The following is a 25,111-nucleotide window of genomic DNA, read 5'->3' as shown; positions in this document are numbered from 1 at the left end:
ATCCTTAATTTAAACCAATCATTACAATAATTTTTGGTAAACTAATCATATTAGACCAAACATTATTTTATGGATGCACTGAGATTTTATATCCCTTCCTTTCCAATGCGAGCGGTTTATTTTGACTCAACCCTATCCCGCCTCACTTCCATGATAAAATCGAAGCTAGAATTTTAATTTTATTATAAAATATATACATATATATATTACTGAGTTTTGAATAAATTATTTATATATCGAATAAGTTTTTAATCACAAATGTAGGATCTAACTTAAATTATTGACTTAGAGAAGAAAATAGGCAATTTATTACTATTAAAAAGGAAATACTTTATACAACTAGAAATTGAAAAATATGTAATATATAGAATTAACCAAGTAGATGATTATATTAACAACCTACTAAGTACTAATATTTTATTAATCACATTACAGTAGGCACAATCTTAGGCTAATGTCGCAGATTTTGGTGTCATCAAAGGATTTTTGAATTATAAAATTAAGTCTAGATTGCTGATTATGCAAATAAGTACAATTAGTAGCGCTTAATTAATCAACGAAGGCATAGTGAGATCTCTCACACCCTCAAATGTGTCCACGTATATAATAGAGTAGATCATAAAATTAATTTAACTACTGCTCACATATATTAATACTTGGATCATTAACTTCTTGTCCAAAAGTTAGTGTTGGCTAAAAATACATTTGTTGTCTACATTTTAAATTGACCAGCAAACGTACGAAGAATTTACCATCAAATTTGAAATATGTTTTTTTTTTCCTTTTCTGTGGACAACTATTCTGTGTATTATCAAAACAAGTTTACTTTTAAAATGATTTACAACTGCGAAGATATTTAGAATTATTTTAGACCTTAAAGTTTAAAAGTCGTCCTATCATGTCAAGTTAAATAATATCGAATAAAAATAGGACCGAAGGAGTAGCTTATTATTTAAGCCAGATATGTGTGTGGTGTACCAATAGAGTGACAGAAATATTTTAAGCAGAGCCATGCACATAATATTTTACTCGATAACCACATAATCTATGTAGACGAGAGCACATAATTGGTGAATAATACTATATTGGGATGCTTAGAACTTTGAATTAATTAATTAAATATTTTTTAAAGTACTACAACTGGCATTCATGAAAATTCGAGATCATTCCAAGTAATAGGGCCCTCTAAATGCTTAATTTACCAGTTTCTTGCCATTTTAATTGGGTATACGTGGATTACTTCAAAGAACAGTTGACATTTCTGGAATGATCCTACGAATTATATATGATTGAATATTATAAAAAGTAGAATTTCCATCTAAAGAGGCAATAATTTGATGACACATAGTGACTAAGTAGTCCATAATAATAGTAATAATGATAATACTTAGGGCGCTTTCAATGCAAGAAACATGAACCACAAACAGTGTTGTTGTCTCATGAAGGATAAAATATTGTCACATGGATTGGGTCTAATTGGCCAGGCACTAAAGTGCAAATAATTATTTTTTATCATAGTGTATAAATCTCAATATTAACAGAATCTTAACCACTGGAGTCGATTGAATGAATTTGGAGAAAACTTTGAGCTTAGAAATGCACGCTCATGCATTCCCATTTGTCGTAGCCGAATAGAGTTTACCTAGTATCTATTGTTAATAAAAGCAGATAAGTATCTCATAAAATTAGTCGAAGTGTGCAAAAATTGAGAAAGGGATCACAATCATTAAAAAAAATGCACGCTCATGCAATAATGCCCTTTAATTCATTTGAATTAGTCTTATTAGAATATAAGACTATAACTAAAGACGTATCAGCTTTTTCATTAAAGTCATTGCACCTTACAACATCAAAGATAACAACTTAAGAAGATGCTTGAGGACCAAATATCTGCAGAAAATAAAGTTTAGGTATCTTTAGTATCTGCATGCAAGCAGAGAGACCAAGAATTCTGGATAAAACGCGGCGTTGTGTTTGTGCAAAATTTTTTAAATGATAATTGACAATGTTGTTTGTTGAGGAAAATAAATAGAAGAAAATGACCTTTTCGGATCCTGATAGATAATAATGAGTTACAATGGGTTACACATGAAAGTCCAGTTCTTAAGTAATATCTATTCCTTGAATATAATAAATGAATCATTCTCTATGAAGATCCCATACTTGAAGGATGTTTAAGTGGAAGTCGAAGAGTTAGCCAAATGAGGCCCAAAGAATACAAGTATGCTAAGAAACAATGGCAAATATACTGTTCAATGGCACGGGCATCAGGGTTACTAAAAAAAATACAGATTGACAAAAAGAATTAGAGGTATAATTTGTCACCAGAAACACCTGAGCCATCAATTGATTGATGGATTTGAAGAGATGAGTCCAAGTATCTGATTATGTAAGATATAATTCGTCACAAGAAAGCCACCAGATGGAAATATAGTTCTCCGTGCAACTTGATCTGCTGCAAAATCAATTGAACTTCCTTCCCAGTCAGTCACCTGAAAAGAATTTACATGCATGCTGATTAACTAGGATAATAGCAAGTCAGACTCGTTTATTTTTATGATAGAAAGAATGCTTCAAGAAAAAGATTCATGTTAATTGATGTAGTCTACGCATACTCCCTCAAGTAGAAAGGTAAAGGATAAATAGAAAGCCTTTAAAATTGAGAAGAATCAAGCAAGGAAATCAAAGCTAGCGCTCAAAAGATTTCCCTAGCTTAGTGGCTTTACATCCTAATGTGCCAAATGAACAAGGTCGCAAACAGGATACATCCCCCCTTGGTAACACGATCAGGGAAAAGCTTGATAGTGATAATAGTCTACGATGGGTCATCTAAAGAACGAAAATAACAATAGAGGTATGGTATTTTATGCAGTTGTTGCTTCTCTGGGGCTATAATTGAATTTACATCTGATTGACAAAAGAGAATTTTGAGGAGGTAGCACATATTCATCATCATGTAAAAAAAGATCCAAAGTGTTTGATCTCCCAAACTGGTCGGTGATGGGATCAATTGTCTCTTTATATGGTCAAGGGGAATCCTCAGCTAATGGAGTTGTGTCAAAATCCATTTTCTTAAATTGGTATCACAGTCAGAACCATCACTAACACTAATTCTTTGTTTACTTAATGTGAGCACCCATATTATATTGCTCACGCCCCAGATGTCCAGTTCTGAGTCTGGCTGTGTGTACAATCTCCCTCTTAAGTCCATCTTTGTTAGCTTCAGAATCAGGGGATCCAACTCTTTTCATCTTTGATGACAATAGCTAGTCTAGACTTTATTTTCTTTAGTAAAGGTTGGAGATCTTTTTTTGCTTCTAGTCCATACCTCCAACTTATTATATTTTTATCAGCTTTTAGTTTGTCAACTTCCCTTGTAAAGAGTTGGATTATCCAACTTAGTTATGACAAGGAGGTTTGTTTTCTGTCCCCCTCCTTCAAGTGTTCTGTAAGTCCATTTTCCTTATCACAAAGAGGTAGAAATATCATTTTGTTTTAATCTGCCTGCAATTCACAGATGTTTTAAGAGAAATGCTCAACATTTATTTCGATCTACTCTTTCATTTGTGAGACATGATTACGTCACCATGAGAAAGCTAAAGTAACCTGCCTAGTTACTTATACTTCTATAACAAGCATATTTTGTGTCTATTAGAGATGGAAATAATTATCTCCAACAGATTAAGAATAAATGGGCCTTAATGATTTGGGAAACTCTGTTTTCTTTAAAGCAAACCGCAGGAGTTATGCTCTGTCGTATGAAATTTTTTTGCCTCCCAACCAATTCTCAAGTTCTCATCTATATCCATTCGACCTTGATCAAGAACCTGCATGCGAATTGGCCCAAAAACAGAAGAAGACGACGCCTACATCTTGAGTTATACAAATAAAAAGGTAGTTTTGTTAGGATTACTTAAGTTTTATGTAGGTTTACTAAATATTATACCAACTGTTCTGTTTTCTCCAATTGCTGGTTATATAAACGGAATTTATTAGCAGAGAACTTAAGATATATGCGTATGCAGAAAAAAATACCCCATCAAAGAGATGCATAGACACATAAAGGAATACCAATAGGAAGACACATACCTTTCCCCCGGCTTCATGAACACATATGATTCCAACAGCATGGTCCCAAGCAGGGGCATAGCCAGAGATTTTCTTCAGTTGAGTCATATATTCGTATCAGAATGTTGAACATTCAAAAGAAAGAATATGCTAACACATAGATTTTGTGGCATCAATAGATAATGGTTGAGTAAATCCAGTCAACTTGAAGTGACCAACAAAGGAAGAAAGAAACAACTTTACGACAAAATTATCAAATTTCCATGAAATTATTTTCATTTAATTTTGCTCTCCGGTGCCGATAATTAAAGTATATTGTCATTCAAATGTGATATCATAAATGCATTTTTTTATCAATCTGTAATTCAATCTATCTATATATATGTATAAAACAATCTGTTATGAAGTTGTGATGGAAACCTCAAAAGGCTTGTTTCTGCAAATAAGTTTGGACCACGGACTATAAACCCAAACTAGTATGCCTTTCTCATAATCTCAAGAAAGTTTGTAGTATCCTATATTCCTCGTGTTCATAGAAATGTGAAGCATTACCAATGTAACTCCACTAGTAATCTCAAGAAAGTCTGCACTAGTTACACTTTTATTACAACAAACATGGCTCAATCACAAGCTAGTTGGGGTTGGCTATAAGAATCAGTACCATGGCGCTCCATATAACCCGTCTCAATTCAATATTTATAACATCAGTTTTTCTACTACTAGAAGTCTTATTTTTACTCGTGTATAAATCTCTAACAAGATCAACAGACTCCTAGAATAACATACAATTTAACTCTTATTGTTTGTAGAAACTTAGCCAGGGTAAAATTTGTGCTAGCGCCATAATACATCTTAACTACAAGGGGCTTCACTAAAGGATCACAAGTCTACAACTTTAATGACATGAGGCACAAGCTCACTTGATTGCAGTTCTCTATAATATGAGAGATTAAAAAATTACCTTCATAACTTTTCTGGTTGTTGCACGAAGAAGAAAAACTGATGCTCTACCAGAAGCCACCATCATATATTTGCACAAACTGTGGAGCAGAAGAAAATTGCATTAAAAGAATGTGGAAAGCCCATCAAAGAAACACGACAACATAACTAGTTTCTAACCCTAAAAGGTGAGTCGGAAGACAATGTGGTAAATTCACAATTGAACAATTCATCCAATGGAGTCTAATTTAGAGCATCACGAAAAAATATACATAATGTGACCATTGTGATTCTGTCCAGAGGTAATGTAAAATAGTGTCCCTCAATCTCTACTGGAGGTAATCCATGAACCTCTGTCGAAAATGAATAAGATAATGATAATTCCACATAAGCTAATAACAAAATACTGCTAAAAAACAAATTTCCTTCACAGAAGAAGGGTGTGTTGGTATTTGGTGTTGCTTCACAAGACTAATCAAGCAGATCAATGACAAATATAATCATCTTAGATGGATTTCAATAACTGAAATAATGTGTGGTCACAGAGGTCAAGTAACGAACTGTGGATTATAAGCTTTTTCAAGTATAACAAGAATCTGATGTTATATAAGCAACTCGAAGACAACTAATTTAATCAATATCCTGATCAAATAGTTTCAGGTATTATGAACTCTGCTCAAATAGTTTCAGATATGTGGACTGACATTGAAGAATAGCAGACACCAAAATATCGCATAGACTCCCCCTCCTCCAGAATATTATTCTAGTGAACATGACTTTTGAAGAAACCCATTGTACACAATGAAATAAGTATCTGAAAGATGCCTACCAGCACTAATATCTCTATAGTTGCAGCAATTTTGGTGGAGAAAGAAAGCTTAACAGTTAGAGGCACAAATAAGAAATCCTGAAATCAAGGAAAAAAGTTCTTTTTTTTTCTAAGTTCGTTCCTGAAACAGAGAAATACAAAGATCAGAGGATAAAATCGAGTGTTGGAGAATACTCGCCCAGATATCACCCTTCACATCTGTGGTTCAGACAATTTGATGATCATGAACAAATACAATTTGTTGTACAAAGATATAATTATTAAGATATTCACTGCATGTATGGATAAGATCCGTGATAATAGAGTGTCGTATTATGCTCAGATTATATCATCAGCTCAGATCATATCAGAAATCACAAATAGGTTTCCAACATGTATGCCAGCCATATGTAAAACCAGTTTTATCGCATGTTTAACTACTTCTAATTGTGCTTGTGACCAGCATTCAAACTGAAAATGCTTTATTCATTCAGCTATAGTAATTTTCTTCCTCAGCTCTACATTTATTGAACCCTTATTTTCTAATAAGGATTACTATCACAATTTTCATTTAATTGTCTACTCTTATATCAAAATGCATCCACATTTTTGGAGGCCTATCTAGTTTGAAAACATTATTTAAATGTCAATTGTAGGCAAGAGACAGTTGTTCATCACACATCTAACGTCAAAGCACCAATCTTGCTAAAATAATGCCTGAGAATTATCTTTGACAAGAAGACATCACCTTCCACAGCATGCAGGAACAAGAAGGATGTCTCCTTTCCCTATTTTTTCAGAGTCTGTTTTTGCATTAAATGAGGATGATAGAGGAAAAGACTCCCACTTTTGACTTTCTGGTGTACAAAAACGTGCCTCCTTAAGTACTTGGCATCCATCGACGGAGCATCTTGTCCAACTTTGAGACAACTCGATGGTTAACTTGTCTGACAACCTTTGTTTCCACGTTCCACAACCCACGTGAGAAACCATAATCATCCCAGATTTGGAGAAAATGTTTCTAGTTTCTTGGACACCGGTGACACAACTAACAAAATAGTCTTCATCCCAGTTAGGGCACCCCATAACTCCCAAAACAATCTGTCCTTCAACCACAAGAGCCAAAGCCACCTAACAACAAAACCTAACCAAATAAGTAATAGAAATGGCAAGAGGTATAATCTCAATTCAATCAGTTCACAAATCCTAAAAGAACATGCTATGATGGAAAGCTATGTATATAACGTCGGAGACTCTTTAGTTACGAAGACTTCTTTTTGGAGAAATATTAATACTTTAACCTGAAACAACGTGTTGTCAGGAAAAAAGAACAAAACAAAGAGGATGAGGGGAGACAAAAAGAGAGGCCTGATACGAGTGCTTTCCACTGTAATACCAATATAAAGGTTTCACCCTTATAAAATCATTCCTCACATCCTTCACCAATTGATATGAATTCTTGCCCTTTTGATGAGTAGGGAGAAATTATTGAAAGCAATGGAACTAATACCACCCATACTATAGAGTAATTTGATTGAAAATTAGTAAGCTACTAAAAATAGTTGAAGTATAGCAGAATACATCAGAACCTTAAGGTGACAAGGATAATACCAGTAAATAATCTGTATTTTTCAGGATTATTCCCTCTTAAGTGAAAAGTAGCCTTGTGGGTAACAAACTAGGAAAAATCAGTAAATAATTCCCGGACACCAAGGTTATAAAAAAAAAAGTACCTAATTCAGATTCAGTGATGCTCCATGACCAGACAGTTAGGAATTGGGTACTGGGTTCACCAGACAAGGAGTTAGAGTCAGGTGTCAATCACGTCCCACCTCAGTCTTGGAGTGTGACGGACTGCTAGCAAGAAAGAGAATAGTCCGGGCATTAGAAACTTGAGGCAACTTAACAACAGTTTAATGATGAAATGGCTGTGGTGATTTAGTTCAGAACAACATGTCTTATAGCAATAGGTAACTGATGAAAAACGTGTCTCTAAAGGACATTGATATTCAAAGGTGGTGCCTGCTCCTTATGGGGTGGGAGTTCGGAAAAATGTTAGAGCTTTATGGTCGGGTTTTTCTGAGTAATATTGGTTTCAAAGTGGGTGATGGCAGGAAGATTGCTTTTCATAGTAGTAAATAGATTAGGAATGGTCCATTGAAAGAGCAGTTTCCTAGTTTATTAGGACTAATTTTGTTATCTGACACCACTTTGTTCAGTAATACAGGGCAAGATGGATGGAATCTCAGTTTCAGAAGACATCTGAATGATTGGGAGATGGGCCGACTTGCTAAGTTTTTGAAACCCTTGGAATCCTTTCAAAACTTAGCTCATTGTCAGGATAAAATGTATTAGAAAGCTCTTAATAAGGGATGTTTCACAGTTAAATCCTGCCACTCGTCTCGAAAAACTGGTGGTCAACTGGGTAATTCATGACCATGGAGGCAAATTTGGAAAATGAAAGCTTCCTATAAGGAGGGTATGAAGACCTGTTTGACACATGAAAACCTTCACAAAAGAGGCTTTCATTTGATCTGTGGAGGTTACTTATGTGGTGAGAAGCCATAGAGAGCTTATTTGGCATCTGTCCTTGTTTTGAACTAAAACCAATCAATTAAACAACTAATACTTGCTATCTTTGGACATAGTCATGGAAAACAACTTCACATGTAAGCTGTTCTCTTTACTAAAGTTCCTCCGAGATGGTTAGCTTGGGCACTAAAAGCTAATTAGAATTATGCAGGTATTAGTTATGCACTTATGTGGGTATAAGTTATGCAAGTATAAGTTATGCAGGTATTAACTATTCCATCTTCTACCCCACATAAAATAAACATCAATTTCCTCATAACTTGTGCCTATATTAGTTATGTGGATTTCTAAAATGAAAACCAAACATTGTATTAATTTCACACATGATTAACTTAATTCCTAACTATCAAATGTTGTATAACTTACACAAAAATCAATACATGGATAAGCTACCTCTTTACTAGCTACCCCTAATGGTATTTTATAATTAGAATACCTATACTAGTGACAATCTTCCCTGCTTCCTTTTATGTTGGTTAGAAAGAAGAAAAGGGAAAACAAAAGACGACAAGAAACAAAGAATAATAAGAGAAAAATACAGATTCAAGACATACCACATAGAGAGCTTCAACACCTTTAACAAACCCTCGCGTCCCGTCAATGGGATCCAGCACCTGTACCAGATCCATGAAATTTATGAAAGCTGTGCGACAAAAGGTCTATCCCCCAAAATGGAATTGAAAATTCTATTATTTCCTTTCACAGGAATTCCTTCTTTAAGTAAAGGTTTTAAAGATTGGATAGAGTTTACCATGAAAATTAGTGAATATTACTCATGAGTCAAACTCAACTTACCCAGTACGTGGCTGGGTTAGGCCCAAAATTATAAGCATCCTTGCCTCCTCTGTCAATTGCTTTCAAGACACTATCTTCTGTTACTTCGTCTCTAAAAGTTGCTTTATTAGCGACAACATCAACTACTGCTCCTACTAGATTAGTTGACCGCAAGAATGATGAGTCCTCTTCAGCCACCAAAGGAATGGACGGGAAGAGTCTGTTCATCTCTATCAGAGAAGGAAGTGATAGAGTAAAGAAACGATTCAGCTCTGTGCTAAGAGGATAATCAAGACTGTCAGAAGGGAAATAAGACAATGTCTGTCATGATTGACCATTCTTAAATTATTTGATGGTTCATTAGGCACATTTTCATGTAACAAGAAAAATGCATGTCATGAAGAAATCAATTGCAGCAATGTACGGAAGTTCACTTACGAAATAATACTCATCCTGCCACCTTCATCTTACAGTATCAATGCATCCTACCATATTTACTCTATGAAGCAGAAAGCAACTTGAGAACTATAAATAGGTTGAAAAACATTCTTACTAGAGGAAAAAATATGTGGTGAGACAAATTAGACCTCCAACATGCATGTTGTCTATTCTCCTTCCAATTTTACAAAATATTGTTGAAAACTGATCTTACTTCTAAATCAACTAATCACGAAGATGATAAAGAATTCAAGAAAATAAAAATGGATCACCCAAGCTGACCAAAGCCTGCACCCCGAAGTCTGCAATAGTGACTGGGGTTTGGTCATTTTTCTCAAGAATCTTATCATCATCGGAGAACAGCAAACTCTTCACCTAGCAACCATTAAAAAGAAAATGAGAAAACAAGAAGCCGAACTTTACTTTCAACGAAACTTGACAGGCTGCTGACCCAACCCCGACCCCCCACCCCCACCCCCAATCATCTCTTAGAAAAGCTAATATCTTTTGTCTCCAAAATCTATGATCTTAAGCATTGAGTACACTGTAGAACACTTCACATACCAAAAATTCCATGTACTAAATCAAATTATACAGATTGTATAATAGCAGAGAGGAAGTTCCTTATTACAAATGCAACCAGTCTTTCCACATATGTGTTCTATGGAATTACAATAAAATTAGCACGATGTTCCATCAATTGAAAGAAAAACTAGTTCTTTTCAGAAAATACACTAAATTGACTAACAGCTATTAACCAAATGCACCTAAAAATAATAAGTTAACACAATCAATCAACCAAACACACTGTATGCCGCCTATGTAGGGATTCCTTCTACTCAGACTCATTCAATTTCAATAACAAGTAATCGATATAAGTAGCGAGCTAAATAAAAGAAATTTACATCAACGCAGAGACGGCAAGCTCGCTCGACAACATCAACAGCAGCTTCCAGCTCTCTATAATATTTGGCTTTGTGCTCGGGGAACGGAAGACTCAAACTCGACCTGCAAACGCAGAAAGAGTAAGAAATTAGAATCGGTTAAGGAAAGTGAATTTTTAGCAACGGCGCAGAGAGTTATCAGCTGTGACAGACCTCACAGCGGCGAAGCATGGGCGAATTTCCGTACGGAGTGGACGTAGGAGAGGAGTCACAGGAAACCGGACGCCGGAGCACCGGAGGAGATCCATCGTCCGGAGCAACGGATTGATTTCCGACGGTTGAAATTGGCAGAATCTCTCACGTGTTCTCAGCACGTGCTCAGCCAATTTATATTTTTTTCCTCCTTATTTTAAACATTTTATATACTCCTCTATTAGGAAATATTTCGTTTTTAACTGAAGTTTAACATAGAAAAGTCATTTTCGTACACATAATATGTAGCAGAAAATAGAGAAATACTAAGCATACTTTGAAATTCGACTGAACTATTAGTTTGATTCTTAACTAATTTTAAAAATATTTATTTATTTAATTTATTGAATTTAAAATTTTCAATTTTACAATATAAATAAAATTTTAAATTTTGTTAAATGTACAAAAGTTCTCTAACACTTTCTTTAGCTTTTTTAGAAAACTCTATAGCTGTATAAAAATTTAAGACTATTTACTATGTCATATCATAAATTCGACATATATTAAATTAAATAATAATATTTCTAGTTTAGAACATAATTTGAAAACTAAACTATTAGGGCCCGTTTGGATGGACTTAATAAAAGCAGCTTTAAAAAAGTACTTTTGAAAGTGCTGAAACTTATTTTTAAAATAAGCAGTTATGTGTTTGGATAAAAGTGCTGAAATTGCTATGCCAAACGTGAAAAGGGAAAAATGGAAGAAAGAGATGTTAGGGTTATGTGGGTAATTTGGAGATTGTAAAAAATATTAAGGGCAAAAAGATAAAAATATGGTCAACTTAAAACAGCTTATAAGCTAAAAAAAAAAAAAACCCCTACCCGAGCTTTTAACTTTTGGCTTAAAATAAGTTTTTTTTAACTTAAAATAAGTTATTTTGAGTCTTGCCAAACAGCTAATTAAGTCAAAAATCAGCTTTTAAATCAGTTTGATCAGCTTTTAAGCTGAGCCAAACAGGCTCTTAATTTACGGTAAGTTTTAGGTGTTCTCTTTGAAAATATTTCAATTTTGTTAGAAGTGTCTTTTCTTTGTGGATTTATAACTTGCAAATAAAGAGGGTTTTCAGATTACATTGCTGCTATTTGTTTCTTCAACTGTTGAGCTTGAACATGAATTTGATATTATTTTTTAAAATCTTATTTGTAATCAGAAGGTGTATTTCGATTAAGGATTGTTCTATGGTATAAATTGTTGAAGAAAAAAAAATGTTGTTTATAACATTGCTTAGATACCACAAAGAAGAGGAGAAAACAAAATTGGAGCTCAATTAGGTTTACAAAAGATGAATTTAGTGAAGCCCAGAATAGAGCAAAATAGATGATGAGAAGTATTCAATCCTTTTTCAAGTCTACTGATTGTCTTCGCAAGGTAAAATCTTTAAAGAAAAATTCTTTCTTTATCATTTTTTTGTTTTGTTTTGTCAAGTTAGCTACTTTTTCGGTTCCCAAATATTTTTCTTTTCTTTTCTAATTTGCAGGAAATTTGGAGTTTTCAATATGGTAAACAAATTAGATTGAAGAACTGTAGTTTTAGTAGCTGTGCAAGTGTAACTTCAGTGGTTCTTGATGATTGTTCAGATGAAGAAAATGAATATTATTCATCTATTGTTCATCAGCGGGTAGCGAAAGACAAAGGGTATTTTGATCATACTTATTATCTAAGCTTACTAGATAGTTGCTTGAGTGAAGGGTCAATTATAGATGCCAAGAAACTACATGGAAAGTTGTTGACATTGGGATTTGGCGCTGACTATAGGATTGGTGCTAGGTTTCTTGATATTTATGTTGCTGGTGGAGATTTATCGAGTGCATTACAAATATTTGATAATTTGCCAATAGGAATTAGAAATGTGTCTTGCTGGAATAAATTACTGTCTGGTTTTTCAAGGATAAAAAGAAATGACGAAGTTTTGAATTTGTTTTCTCGAATGATAAGAGAAGATGTTAATCCGGATGAGTGCACATTTTCTGAAGTTCTGCAAGCTTGCAGTGATAACAAGGCTGCATTTCGTATCCGGGGTGTTGAACAGATTCATGCTTTGATTACGCGCTATGGTCTTGGGTTGCAGCTCATCGTTTCTAACCGTTTGATTGATTTGTATTCCAAAAATGGATTTGTAGATTCTGCTAAGCAAGTCTTTGAGGATATGGCGGTAAGGGATAGTTCGTCTTGGGTTGCCATGTTATCTGGTTTTTGCAAGAACAACCGAGAAGAAGATGCTATTCTCCTATATAAGGATATGCGTAATTTTGGAGTTATTCCGACGCCATATGTTTTCTCGAGTGTTATTAGTGCATCCACAAAGATAGAAGCATTTAATTTGGGGGAACAGCTCCATGCTAGTATTTATAAGTGGGGATTTTTATCCAATGTTTTTGTCAGTAATGCCCTTGTTACATTGTATTCTCGCTGTGGATACTTGCCATTGGCAGAGCAAGTATTTGTTGAAATGCCGCAGAAGGATGGAGTTACCTATAATTCTCTAATCTCTGGTCTCTCTTTGAAAGGATTCAGTGATAAGGCTCTACAGTTATTCGAAAAAATGCAGTTAAGTTCGTTAAAACCTGACTGTGTTACAATTGCAAGCCTCTTGGGTGCTTGTGCATCATTAGGAGCTCTTCAGAAGGGAAGACAACTGCATTCTTATGCAACAAAGGCAGGTCTATGCTCAGATAGCATTATTGAAGGTTCTTTACTTGACCTTTATGTTAAGTGCTCTGACATTGAAACAGCCCATAATTTTTTCCTCGGAAGCCAGATGGAAAACATTGTTCTTTGGAATGTGATGCTCGTGGGTTATGGGCAGATGGGTGATTTGGATGAATCATTCAAAATATTTTCACTGATGCAGTTTAAAGGGCTACAACCTAATCAATACACATACCCCAGTATATTGAGAACTTGTACATCTGTTGGCGCTCTGTATCTTGGAGAACAAATACATAGCCAAGTACTAAAAACTGGCTTTTGGCAGAATGTTTATGTGTGTAGTGTGCTTATAGATATGTATGCCAAGCATGAAAAATTGGATGCAGCAGAGAAAATCTTTAAGCGTCTAAATGAGGAAGATGTTGTATCTTGGACATCTATGATTGCTGGATACGCTCAGCATGACTTTTTTGTTGAAGCTCTAAAGCTTTTTAGAGAAATGCAAGACCGTGGTATTCGATCTGATAACATAGGATTTGCAAGTGCAATCAGCGCATGTGCCGGCATTCAAGCACTCTATCAAGGGAGACAAATCCATGCACAGTCAGTGATGTCAGGCTACTCATTAGATCATTCAATAGGCAATGCGTTGATTTTTCTTTATGCGAGATGCGGCAAAATACAAGATGCATATGCGGCATTTGACAAAATTGATACAAAAGATATTATTTCGTGGAATGGCTTGGTATCAGGATTCGCCCAAAGTGGATTTTGTGAAGAAGCATTAAAAGTATTTTCTAGATTGCACGGAGATGGAGTGGAAGCTAACATGTTCACATATGGATCTGCTGTTAGTGCCGCTGCTAATACCACTAATATTAAACAGGGGAAGCAGATTCATGCGAGAATAAAAAAGACAGGTTATAATGCCGAAACAGAAGCTTCCAATATCCTGATCACATTGTATGCGAAGTGCGGAAGCCTTGTGGATGCCAGGAAAGAGTTCCTTGAAATGCAAAATAAAAATGATGTTTCATGGAATGCCATGATAACAGGCTATTCTCAACATGGGTGTGGCAATGAAGCTATAGAACTGTTTGAGGAGATGAGACATCTTGGTGTGAAGCCAAACCATGTCACTTATTTGGGTGTTTTATCTGCGTGTAGCCATGTGGGTTTAGTGGATAAGGGGCTTGGCTATTTCAATTCAATGAGTAAGGATTATGGTTTAATGCCAAAACTAGAACATTATGCATCTGTTGTAGACATTTTAGGACGAGCTGGCCATTTGCAGCGTGCAATGAACTTTGTGGAGACAATGCCAGTAGAACCTGATGCAATGGTTTGGAGGACCCTCCTAAGTGCTTGCATAGTTCACAAGAACATTGAAATAGGGGAAGAGACAGGTCACCGCCTCCTAGAATTGGAGCCTCAAGACTCAGCAACTTATGTTTTATTATCAAACCTATATGCAGTTCTTGGAAGATGGGATTCTCGGAACCAGACAAGGCTACTGATGAAAGATAGAGGTGTTAAGAAAGAGCCAGGTCGTAGCTGGATTGAAGTTCAAAACACTATCCATGCATTTTTTGTTGGAGATAGACTCCATCCACTAGCAAATCATATCTATGACTTTGTGGAGGAACTAAATAAACGGGTAGTAATGATTGGTTATGTTCAAGACAATAATAGTCTTTGGAATGATCTGGAGTTGGGACAAAAAGATCCAACTGCTTATATTCACAGTGAAAAGTTAGCTATTGCATTTGGACTTTTAAGCTTGCCTGAAATGATCCCCATACGAGTGATGAAGAATCTCCGCGTCTGCAATGACTGCCACAATTGGATAAAGTGTGTGTCGAAAGTTGCAGATCGGGCCATTATTGTACGGGATGCATACAGGTTTCATCATTTTGCAGATGGTCAATGTTCCTGCAATGATTTCTGGTAATTGGAACTATTGAAGGTTGAGACGACATAGTAAACTTCCAGTGTTTGAGATTGATGCTCTGGATACTTTTATCAATAGAGTTATTAACACTTTATCTTGAGGATTATAATGATTATAGCCTTGGTTCAAAAGTCAACTTAACTGAAATCCGTAATATTCATCACTTTTCAATTACCAAAAGTTCCCTATGATATATTCCAGTTCCCGTTTTCTCAGATCTGACAAAGCTACTGATTTAATTGCTATGATTAAGCGTACCATTTTCCCTGTCAGGAAGCACAATTATAGTTGGGCGTTACTGTGATCTGTAAAAATATAAAAAGAACCTCATGCTAATGCTATCTTCTTGATAAACTCACCAGTACTCTACATTCGTTAGATATAAAACTATGAAGCATATACTTATATGTCAATGTTTGCATATATATTATTAGAAGTTGAAACCTCTGGAGTATGTAAGCTTCCTTCTTTTGCAGTCGTCAAAGGATGACTGGTTTCTCAGACCATGTGTAAGCATATCCCAAGTGATCAATAAGGTTGTATGCACTTCTCGCTCTTGGTGTAGTGGTAAGAGCGCAGTATCGAAATGTGTGGATTCTTTGCACATAAGGAGTTTGAATCCTCGGCTGACAAAAGCCTAGTATTTAAGTGTAGAAGAGTAGAGGAGCGGGTCAAATGTCCACCAAACACCAAGGTTTGAACCATACGCCGCGGCCCTCGGATTTTTCTTGGCTATATAAAAAAGGTCTCAAGTACGTTTCAAGGTTGACAAAATTACTGTGATTTCATGTCTCTCTTCCGTTTTGGCAACCTCGCTTTGTTCTAGCTCCTCTTTCTTTTAGTGTCACGCTGGCTTGAAAATCTTTTGAGAATATATATTGACGTGTGTACACACATTAATGTGCATACATGGTTGCTGACTTGTTTCTGTCAACTGCAGTGCATTAGTTCCAAACAACTGGACCAAGAACTGCTTCATGCGTCCTCACTGATGATAGCTGCTGGTAATGTTCTTCACTCTTAGTTTATGTCCTTCTCTTTCAAGTTGTTATTGTCTATTTGTAGCTGAGTAATTGTGTCATGCAAGTATTTTGTTCAGATTTTCTTAAGTCAATGTCATAGTAATCAAATTTGCAGAGCATCCAGATAAAAATGAAAAACCGAAGGATCAAAAGAGTGAGCTGAAGTGAAGGTCAAAATTATGAGCCTCAAGGTGAAAGGACCAGTGGATATGTATCTGAATTCTGAACTGGTTAGTATATTATGTTACCATTGTCTGGTACCTTCACATGGTGTCTGGCCAGCTTGTATGCACCTAGATTATTCCACGGGGTACATGCTACTTTCCACCAACACATGTACCAAGTAACTCTGGCCTCCAAGGCTTAAGTAAGATGAAAAAAAATCTCCTGGTGATTTTTTTTTCTTTGCTTCTCCTAGGAATCCACCAATGTGTTTTTCAATTATATTGTGAACAACATAAGTTTTGGGGGAAAAGCTGTTAACGTTACTCAAGTCCTTGCACTGTTCTACATGGTTTGATGGACATAAGAATCAAGTAGCTACAGAGCAAATACTATCGGTTATCTTTCTCGATAGAGAAATCTTAACCCAGTAAGCAGATATTATTATAATATATAAAAGAAGTATTTAAATCATGATGCCATCTTTTAATTAGCTTGTACCTTACAAATATGGAAGTGCATCCTTTATATAAGGACTGCAGGGTGAGAAGTAAGATTGACAAAACGCTATTTGAAGTCGTTATCCATTTTATTCCGTGGTTGATTTTGAAAAACTGAAATTTCGATCTCTTGCCCGACGTACACAAAAAAAGTTGACTTGTTTTTGCCTCCCTTTTGTAACTTGTTGATGCAGGGATCGTGGTACAACTTGTTCATCCTTTTTGCAGCAATCACAGACTTCCACTTGTGGTATCGCCCTTCCACGATAACCAAACAGTTGCATCAAAATATCCATTAGATAAAATGGGAGGGGGTATATGAAGCTTTGACGTGAAAAGAGAAAAGAGATGTGAATTGTCGTTATTTTTGAGACTTCGTAGGCATATATACTTGTGATTTAAATTATAATCGTAAAGAGAAGTGGCATTTCCGACTTCACAAAGTGGAGACATCAAGTTGTCAAGTTCACTGTTTTCCAACATTGGTTTGGATTAGGAAACTGTGTATGTGGTTTTCTTTCGTCCAATTAGAATTTAGAAACGGTGGAAGATTAAAATCAAATTTAAAAATAACACGGCTCATAGGTTAATATAATGAAGGCCTGGATAATTGACACAGCTCGAAAATTTTCAACTTAGAATGGCAAAATTTCACCTGGATCTTCAAAGACTTGTTAAAGTTGTTCACAGTATTTGGATGATTATAGATTTTGACTGCAGTACAGATGAAAAAAGAGAAATATCCTCACTTCATCGAAGTACTCAATGAAGGGAAGAAACAAAAAGAACATTGATTTATAAGCTAGACTGCAGTCATGAATCATTCTCCACCAATATTATCCTTCCATACAGATGAAAGAAGAACGATACAAGTATTTATGAGAAACAACAGAGAGATACTGATGAGTACGAGGAGGAAGAAAATGGAGAGACATTGATATGTATACTTCTATATGCTGTGACTCGTCAAAAGAATGCAAGTGTCATTAAACAATTGATGAATTGGCGGAAATCTTCATTAGTATCTGACTACTGATTTGTCACAATAATGCCAAAAAGCCTGTCAAAGAACTGAAGAATTTGAAGAGATCATTCCAATAATCTTGCTATGTAAGCTCCCATTAGTCACAAGAACACCGCCTGAAGGAAAGATGAGTCTCCGTTCAGTTTGATCTGCTGCAAAATCAAGTGAACTTCCTTCCCAGTCAGTCACCTGACAAGTAAGGTGCACAGTAAATAACCAGGAAATTGAGCAATCTAGTTCTTGCTCATCTTTTATGAATGAATCATCCACATTCAATTACTATAATGCATAAGTTGAAGAACATAGGATAAAGTCAAAGTCATAAACAGGAGTAGAATCAAAGACAAAGATCAAAGCTTCTTAAAAGCTGGGCCTCTGCTTTGAGTCCAAGTGGCAATGTCATATGCAGAAAAATTATGTAGATAGAACATAAGAAGATAGAAAATTGATGCCAGTGAATACAAATCAAGGCATGAATTAGTGTCAGCCGTCACAAAATATAAATGCCTGGATATGAAGTTGTGAACAACTTTTCAGTTAGCAGATAAGTGGAAAGCAGCAGATGGTGTAATGTAGGATAACACATTCTCTTCCAGTTGCTGCTATCTCTTGCAGTGTCCCAGATCTTTCAAATCAAAGATGGGTTGATTGTTTCTTAAAAAACATACGAGAAAGTTTAAGAATTAAAGTAACAAGAAATAAAGCTATAAAACGAGCCTCTTGTCACTTTGTGATTCTTCATAAGTAAAACGAGCCTCTAACATGGCGTTTTAAGTTTCATGAATCACTATTTAGGACCCTCACTCAATTCTTTAGATAATATAATTTTACAAAGCCAATCAAAGCATGAATCAGTCGAGCAAGAGAATCAACCTCCAGAATTTGACTTTTTAAAGAGAAGTCCTTTAAAACAGTGATGATAAGCCTTCAAAATACTATATCTAGACTAAAAAGGAAAAGATAAAAGCTATATCTTCGAATTTGCAATACCAGAGGGTGTACTTTACATGACTTAATTCTTTTTATTAAGGAAAAGAAAACGAAAAGCGTGTTGGTTACATGCAATATAGTTGCAACTGTTTGTGTAGTTAAATAAGTGATGTATCAGCAGCACTGACTTCTCTTAGAACTGGTTGTAAGATGCAACTGTTGGCAGGCAATTAGAGGTATAGAAGGTATGTCAAAAAAGAAACCAACAAAGAAATGCATACCTTCCCTCCAGCTTCATGGACACATATGATTCCAACAGCATGGTCCCAGACCTACATTCAACATATATGAGCATCATACTGCTCTACTAATTTTATATAATCTCGAGAATATAGTATTACCTTGATAATAGATGTCGCCTTCTTCCCCTGAATGTAAACCGATGCTCTACCAGAAGCCACCATCAGATATTTGCACAAACTGTAAATTTAGAAACAAAAATTGAATAAAACAAATGTGCAAAAACCATCATGAAAATTGAAATAGTACTTTGATTGCGGCCGTAAAAGAAGAAGAAAGAAGACGATACAAAAGTAATTACAACTCAGCTGTTCAGGCTAAACGGAAAATGAATTTTATAATCACTTGAAGAATGGTTCTGAGGGCACTCTGTTTCCTAAAGTATTAAAATAGAGCACTCAATCTCTTCTGGACATGAATGATAAGCCTCTTCTGTATTAAGTTGACGATTGTTACCCAGTGCCAGTCCAAATTCCAACTTGGAAGCATAAGTTTATTATAAAGCTAGTTTCATTTGGAGAAGAGGTTTGTGATGTTACAATGCCTCATCAAATTCTAAACATAAACATATATAAGAGAATGGTGTGGGATAAGTATATGTACAAACTAAGAAGAACCGCAGGTTGTATGTTTTCAGATCTAACAACAGCACATGCTATATTTGTTCGAGTCAAATAAAAGGGGGAAAATCAAGACAAAATTAGAGGTTATGCAACTGCAAGCAGCTTTAATTTTTTAAGGTACTGAATGACATTCCAATAATGCACAAAGCCAGCAGAAAACTTTTTGTTGCTGAACTGCACATCATCAAGACGCAATGAACATACTTTCTCAGTAACTACAAGACCATGACCTGCAGGTTACAGAATATGTATCTACTGAGTGATGTTCAACTCACGGGCACTAAAAAGTTCTACCAGCCTAGCCTACTGTAAGAAAAGAATTGTTGGGCATCATAGTAAAGGCATTCCCAGAACAACTGCAATTACTTAGAAGAGAAAGCAAGCTTGCATTCCAAGAACAAGTGAAGCAACTTAAAAGATAAAGCAAGCTAATACTTGCTGGAACAAATGAAATCCTAGTGCCATGAATTATAAGTTCACTTGAGGCAGTGATTTTAATTAAAAATGCTCTTGATTGATAAATTTTATTAACGATGCTCTTGATTGATAAATCACCTCAACTTTTCCCAAGCCCAATCTTTATCTAGGTCCAATTTCCAAAGGAAATCATTGTATCCCATTTATTTTCAATTTCATCATCAACCCCTCTGTATTGAATCTCATCAACCAAATTGGAGCCCTATAGGGGTAAAAACTTTCACGACTGCGAACAGAAGGAAAGAAAGATTTCACACCACAAATCTAAGCATCCTTTCTTTTCACATCAGATAACTACGTATCATTTCATCATTATCTAGGTTCACGTATGTCAAGAATATGAGGGGAAAAAATTGAGAAGAATGATTCACCTCCCACAGCATGCAGACAGAAGAAGTATGTTCCCTTCTCCTATGTTCTCAGAGTCCGTTTTTGCTTCAAATAAACCTGACAAGGGTAAAGATTTCCATGTTTGACTTTCAGGAATAGTAACGCGTGCCCCCTGCACCATTTGGCAGCTGTCAACAGAGCATCTGGTCCAAGTGTGAGGTGACTCATTGGATAGTATGTCTGACAACCTCTTTGTCCATGTTCCACAACCCACATGAGAAACCATGATGATCCCTGATCTGGAACTTTGATTTTCTTGGAACCCAATGATAGAATTGTCAGAACAGTCTTCGTGCCAGTTGGGGCAGCCCATGACTCCTAAGACAATCTTTCCTTCAACTACAAGTGCCAAACCAACCTGAAAAGATACAAATTCTTGGCCAAATAAGCATGGGGAAGGTGAAAAGACACAACTCTAGTCCAGGCAGCTAAAAACTCCTATAGAATCAAGCATTAATACTTAAACCTACTGTAACAATGTTTATGACGTCATCAATTTAGTTATCAGCTCCCTTATTTGCAGAACGTTAATTACTTCATGATAAGTGAATCACACCGCACTGTTTTTGGTGAAGGAATTAAATTGTATTAGAAAAACATCAAAGATATGAAGAGCGGCATCAAAACAGAATAAACATGACTGCACTTTATTGAGGCGAAATAGAAAGAACCAAAGACGATTAGGACAGATGAGTTTAATTTTGCCTCCACCGAGGCCTTCAGTTTAACAGCATCACAATCTCCGTTACAATTCCAAACCTAAGGTTTCTCTTTTAATATATATAATTCACATATGCATAATGTAATTTTCTGACGTAGGGTATTCGATTGATCACTCTTGGCCCTATATGGCTCTTCTGTTGAGCACCTACATTCCCAGTTCCCAGTGGGAACTAATTGGCACAACGGGCAGATGAAGAGAGTGAGTTTGATGTGACCCCTCAAACTAATTACCCCCTCTACCTTGGCCAGTTCCCTGGAAAGCAACCTCAAAATGTTAAAACAGCTTCTTCTTTTTCAGTTCCTCTCATTTTCCTTTAATTATTTGGAAAATTAAAAAAGAAACAGAACATAAAAGACTGATTACATTAAACAGAAAGAAAAGGATTGAGAAGCATACCACATAGAGAGCCTCACTACCTTTAACAAACCCTCGTGTACCATCAATAGGATCCAGAATCTGTACGAGGTTGGAAATTTATGAGTGCAGCCCAAGTACTATGCAAGTATAAACTGCAAACATGCCTTTTTGTCAGCTGTTCAGGGCATGGACGATAAAAGTTGACTTATTTTAATCACAAAATACAGAGTAAAGACAGACAAGGAAGTATTTCCTGATGTCATATTGATAGAAGTGAGTAGGGCCTTAAAAATATTAGCCTTGGTCTGGTAAAAGTTAATGTACAAAAGAAGACGTATTTTCAACTAAAAGAAGGTTATCCAAGGGGAAGGAAACTGTTTTAATATATTCTACCATCCATCCAACCTCCCCCCTACCACGACCTGTTCGATAACCTCTTGAAATGTTTCTCAGGAGATATTAATGACACAATTCTAAATTAACCAAAATTCTAGAAAGAGAATCAAATTTTGGAGTTCTTCAGAACGTGGAAATTCTATATTCAACATAAAATTGAACAAATGATCATCAACTAGACAAATGTGTATTTCATACAAAATGTGAAAGAGCGAAACCAACATGAATTCAGGAATTCTAGTCCCTTCAGGAACTTTCCCTTAGCTTGAAGCCTTTGGAGTACTTTAATCTCTTATCACATGAACTTAGCGAATATCTTCAGAAGCAGCATGAAACTCACCCAGTAAGTGGCTGGCTCAGGCGCAAATACATAAGCATCCTTTCCCCCTCTGTCAATTGCTTTCAAAATATTATCTTCTGTTACTTCATCTCCTAAAGTTGCTTTATCCTTTACAACATCAACCACTGAGCCAACCAGATTATTTGAACGCAAGAATGCAGAGTCCTCTTCAGCCACCAAAGGTATGGAGGGAAAAAGTTTGTTCATCTCTATCAGAATAAGGATGTAATCCAGTCAAGAAACAATTCATCTTATCTCCAAAGAAAAAGTTGATCAGGCAATTTATCTTTTTAAAAAAAAGAAGAGAACTTAAGTGAACCAATGGGTAAGCACAAAAAATCATATCCATAATTTTCAATATTGTCAAAAACTACATCGTGATTTCATCATTCTTCAAAAATTATACTCATAACTTAATCATTTTACTTCCATGAATATCCCTTCTTATTTTCTTGAGTGATGGAGAAGTACTAGATAGCTGAAACTGCAGTCAGTAAATAAAAAGGAACATACAGTATAATTTACCCAAGCTAACTAAAGCCTGCACTCCAAAATCTGCAATGGTGACTGGGGTCTGGTCATTTTTCTCAAGAATCCTACCATCACTTGAGAACAGTGACTTCTTCACCTAGAAATCATAAAGATATCACCATTCTTAGTGGATAAAATGGTTCAACTCAGCCACTTCATGAGTCAGATGTATAGAAGTAGAGCAAGTTTCTAACTAAGTGACTATTGTGCCTTGTTTGAGATGAGGTGCAGACAACTTGTTTCAGAAGTCTTTAATTTTAAGTACCTCAGAACAAGATAGTATTAGTTTAGCAATGTGCATTGGTATGAAACTACTTATATGATAGGAAAACCTGCATGCATATTGAATAGCAGAAAGCAGTAAGCAATGCCTTTTTGAATCCACATTGTAACCAATTCCAAGAACATTAGTCTAAAATTCATCATATCTTTCAATTGAACTCAAAAGACTCTCTTTAAGACTGTGGAACGAAAAAGTAGCTCTGAACTCAAAATATTTTTGGTTGATTAGCTCCATCAGTAGTTGCCAAATTAAGTCCACCGAAAAATGAGAACTACCAGTCCCAATCTATATTTGACACCTTCCAAAACGTTTCCATACAACTTTAGAGAATCATCTTTGATAACTTCAATACTCTTCTAAATACGTCAAATTAAATTCTGAAAATTGTGTTAAATCCACTATCACTAATCCACTTCAAATTAACTTTGTTAATTATTTGTCTACTCAAACAGTCATATATAATGAAAGTGAAGGAGCAATTAGCTAATTAATCGCAGTGAATGGAGAAATTACGTCAACGCAGAGACGACAAGCTCGCTCGACAACATCAACAGCAGCTTCGAGCTCGCTATAATACTTAGCTTTCTGCTCCGCGAACGGAAGGCTCAAACTTGACCTGGAAGAAGAAAAATCACACTCATATATCAATCAATCAATTTGTGTCTCAGTCTCAAACTAATTGAGGTCGAATATATGAATTCAACAACTGAAGAAAAAAAAATATGCAGAGAAGTGTCGGCGGTGGGAGACCTAACGGCGACGAACCGCCGGCGAAGTGGCGTACGGAAGGGAAGTTGAAGATGAGCTGCAGGATAGCGGGAGGCGGAGTAACGGAGAAGATCCATAAAGGCTATGAAATTGGAGTCAAGACAGGTAGTTGTTAGTTGTTATTCCTGGAATGTACAACTATTTTTGCGAAATGTACCTGGGTTAAATTTGTTTGCTTGAAGAGTAATGATGGAAAGTGGTGGACCGAAGTTTTAGTCATGATTCAATAGCCTAGATCCATTTATTTTTGTTGATTTCTGACCATTCGAATGATTTAGTTCGTATATTATAAAAAAACAAATATTTTGTACTTCAATAAGTCTTGATTTAAAATCTTACTTTTTCTGAATTTTCTATTTTAATCAATTGCCAACATCAATATAGATTTTAGTGTACTAATGAGACTGTTTCACTCTGAATTACAAATTTTAAATTTGATTCATAGATATGAAAAAATTTAGTTGGGAGCGTCATCCCCCGAATAGAGTACGTGATGCGTATTTAGGGAAACTTACATAAATGTACTATAATAAAAAAATATTTACCATTTATAGCAATAATATTTTTACCTCACTTGATCACTTTTAATTCATTTATAATACAAGTTTAATACATATTACAAAGAACAATTTATTATTCACATATAATACAAATTTTAATAATGAATAATATATTTATCAGACATTTTAATACACTTATAATACAATGTGACAATTTTTTTACCAAACAAACATAATATATTTCAAAAAACAATTATAATTCATATATATTGCATACATAATTCACTTTTAATACATATTACAAATTTGACAAAGCATTGCTATAAATGGTAATAAACAAAAAGTATCGCTAAAATCAGTAATTATTTTTTAAAATGTATTAATTTATGTAATTTTTCCTATTTAGTTTGAGGGCTTCAATGTGGCCTC

The 25,111-nt window shown here is 35.3% G+C and overlaps 3 protein-coding genes across 22 annotated transcripts; 1 reads left to right on the top strand and 2 right to left on the bottom strand.

Moving 5' to 3' along the window:
• Positions 1-2,029: 2,029 nt before the first annotated feature.
• On the bottom strand, positions 2,030-10,924 carry LOC107011107 (putative PAP-specific phosphatase, mitochondrial). The gene is made up of 9 exons (XM_015210466.2): positions 10,717-10,924; positions 10,525-10,627; positions 9,892-9,994; positions 9,203-9,411; positions 8,962-9,021; positions 6,564-6,946; positions 5,030-5,108; positions 4,090-4,161; positions 2,030-2,492 (listed from the first exon to the last, which is right to left on the bottom strand). The coding sequence occupies exons 1-9, from the start codon at positions 10,809-10,811 to the stop codon at positions 2,343-2,345; spliced, it is 1,254 nt and encodes a 417-aa protein (XP_015065952.1). The 5' UTR covers positions 10,812-10,924; the 3' UTR covers positions 2,030-2,342.
• Positions 10,925-11,780: 856 nt separating this feature from the next.
• Positions 11,781-17,491, top strand: LOC107011105 (pentatricopeptide repeat-containing protein At4g13650). 20 transcript variants are annotated; one of them, XM_015210463.2, is made up of 6 exons: positions 11,781-12,123; positions 12,233-15,351; positions 15,832-16,049; positions 16,296-16,359; positions 16,493-16,607; positions 17,234-17,491. In XM_015210463.2, the coding sequence occupies exons 1-3, from the start codon at positions 12,073-12,075 to the stop codon at positions 15,866-15,868; spliced, it is 3,207 nt and encodes a 1,068-aa protein (XP_015065949.1). In that variant the 5' UTR covers positions 11,781-12,072; the 3' UTR covers positions 15,869-16,049; positions 16,296-16,359; positions 16,493-16,607; positions 17,234-17,491. The 20 variants fall into 20 exon arrangements, with proteins under 20 accessions (XP_015065949.1, XP_015065947.1, XP_015065945.1 ...); XM_015210461.2 differs by having other exon boundaries at positions 15,832-16,100; XM_015210459.2 differs by having other exon boundaries at positions 15,832-16,107.
• A 316-nt stretch (positions 17,492-17,807) lies between these two features.
• Positions 17,808-24,432, bottom strand: LOC107011104 (putative PAP-specific phosphatase, mitochondrial). Its single transcript, XM_015210452.2, has 9 exons — positions 24,165-24,432; positions 23,928-24,030; positions 23,126-23,228; positions 22,601-22,809; positions 21,904-21,963; positions 20,765-21,141; positions 19,395-19,473; positions 19,275-19,325; positions 17,808-18,252 (listed from the first exon to the last, which is right to left on the bottom strand). The coding sequence occupies exons 1-9, from the start codon at positions 24,257-24,259 to the stop codon at positions 18,103-18,105; spliced, it is 1,227 nt and encodes a 408-aa protein (XP_015065938.1). The 5' UTR covers positions 24,260-24,432; the 3' UTR covers positions 17,808-18,102.
• Positions 24,433-25,111: the final 679 nt, after the last annotated feature.

Source organism: Solanum pennellii, chromosome 2 (assembly GCF_001406875.1).
Source record: "Solanum pennellii chromosome 2, SPENNV200".
In the NCBI taxonomy this organism is placed as follows: domain Eukaryota; kingdom Viridiplantae; phylum Streptophyta; class Magnoliopsida; order Solanales; family Solanaceae; genus Solanum; species Solanum pennellii.
This window is presented reverse-complemented; position numbering and strand designations above follow the sequence as displayed.

Excerpts from the sequence above, each read along its gene's own strand:
- LOC107011107 (XM_015210466.2), bottom strand. The coding sequence starts at position 10,811 with ATGGATCTCCTCCGGTGCTCCGGCGTCCGGTTTCCTGTGACTCCTCTC. Across the intron at positions 10,628-10,716 it reads CCATGCTTCGCCGCTGTGAG|GTCGAGTTTGAGTCTTCCGT; the intron begins GTCTGTCACAGC and ends CTGCGTTTGCAG. Across the intron at positions 9,022-9,202 it reads CTAACCCAGCCACGTACTGG|GTGCTGGATCCCATTGACGG; the intron begins GTAAGTTGAGTT and ends GATCTGGTACAG.
- LOC107011105 (XM_015210453.2), top strand. The coding sequence starts at position 12,073 with ATGATGAGAAGTATTCAATCCTTTTTCAAGTCTACTGATTGTCTTCGC. Across the intron at positions 12,124-12,232 it reads CTACTGATTGTCTTCGCAAG|GAAATTTGGAGTTTTCAATA; the intron begins GTAAAATCTTTA and ends TCTAATTTGCAG. Across the intron at positions 15,352-16,295 it reads TGTTCCTGCAATGATTTCTG|TGCATTAGTTCCAAACAACT; the intron begins GTAATTGGAACT and ends TGTCAACTGCAG.
- LOC107011104 (XM_015210452.2), bottom strand. The coding sequence starts at position 24,259 with ATGGATCTTCTCCGTTACTCCGCCTCCCGCTATCCTGCAGCTCATCTT. Across the intron at positions 21,964-22,600 it reads CTGAGCCAGCCACTTACTGG|ATTCTGGATCCTATTGATGG; the intron begins GTGAGTTTCATG and ends AACCTCGTACAG. Across the intron at positions 21,142-21,903 it reads GTAGTGAGGCTCTCTATGTG|GTTGGTTTGGCACTTGTAGT; the intron begins GTATGCTTCTCA and ends GTATCTTTTCAG.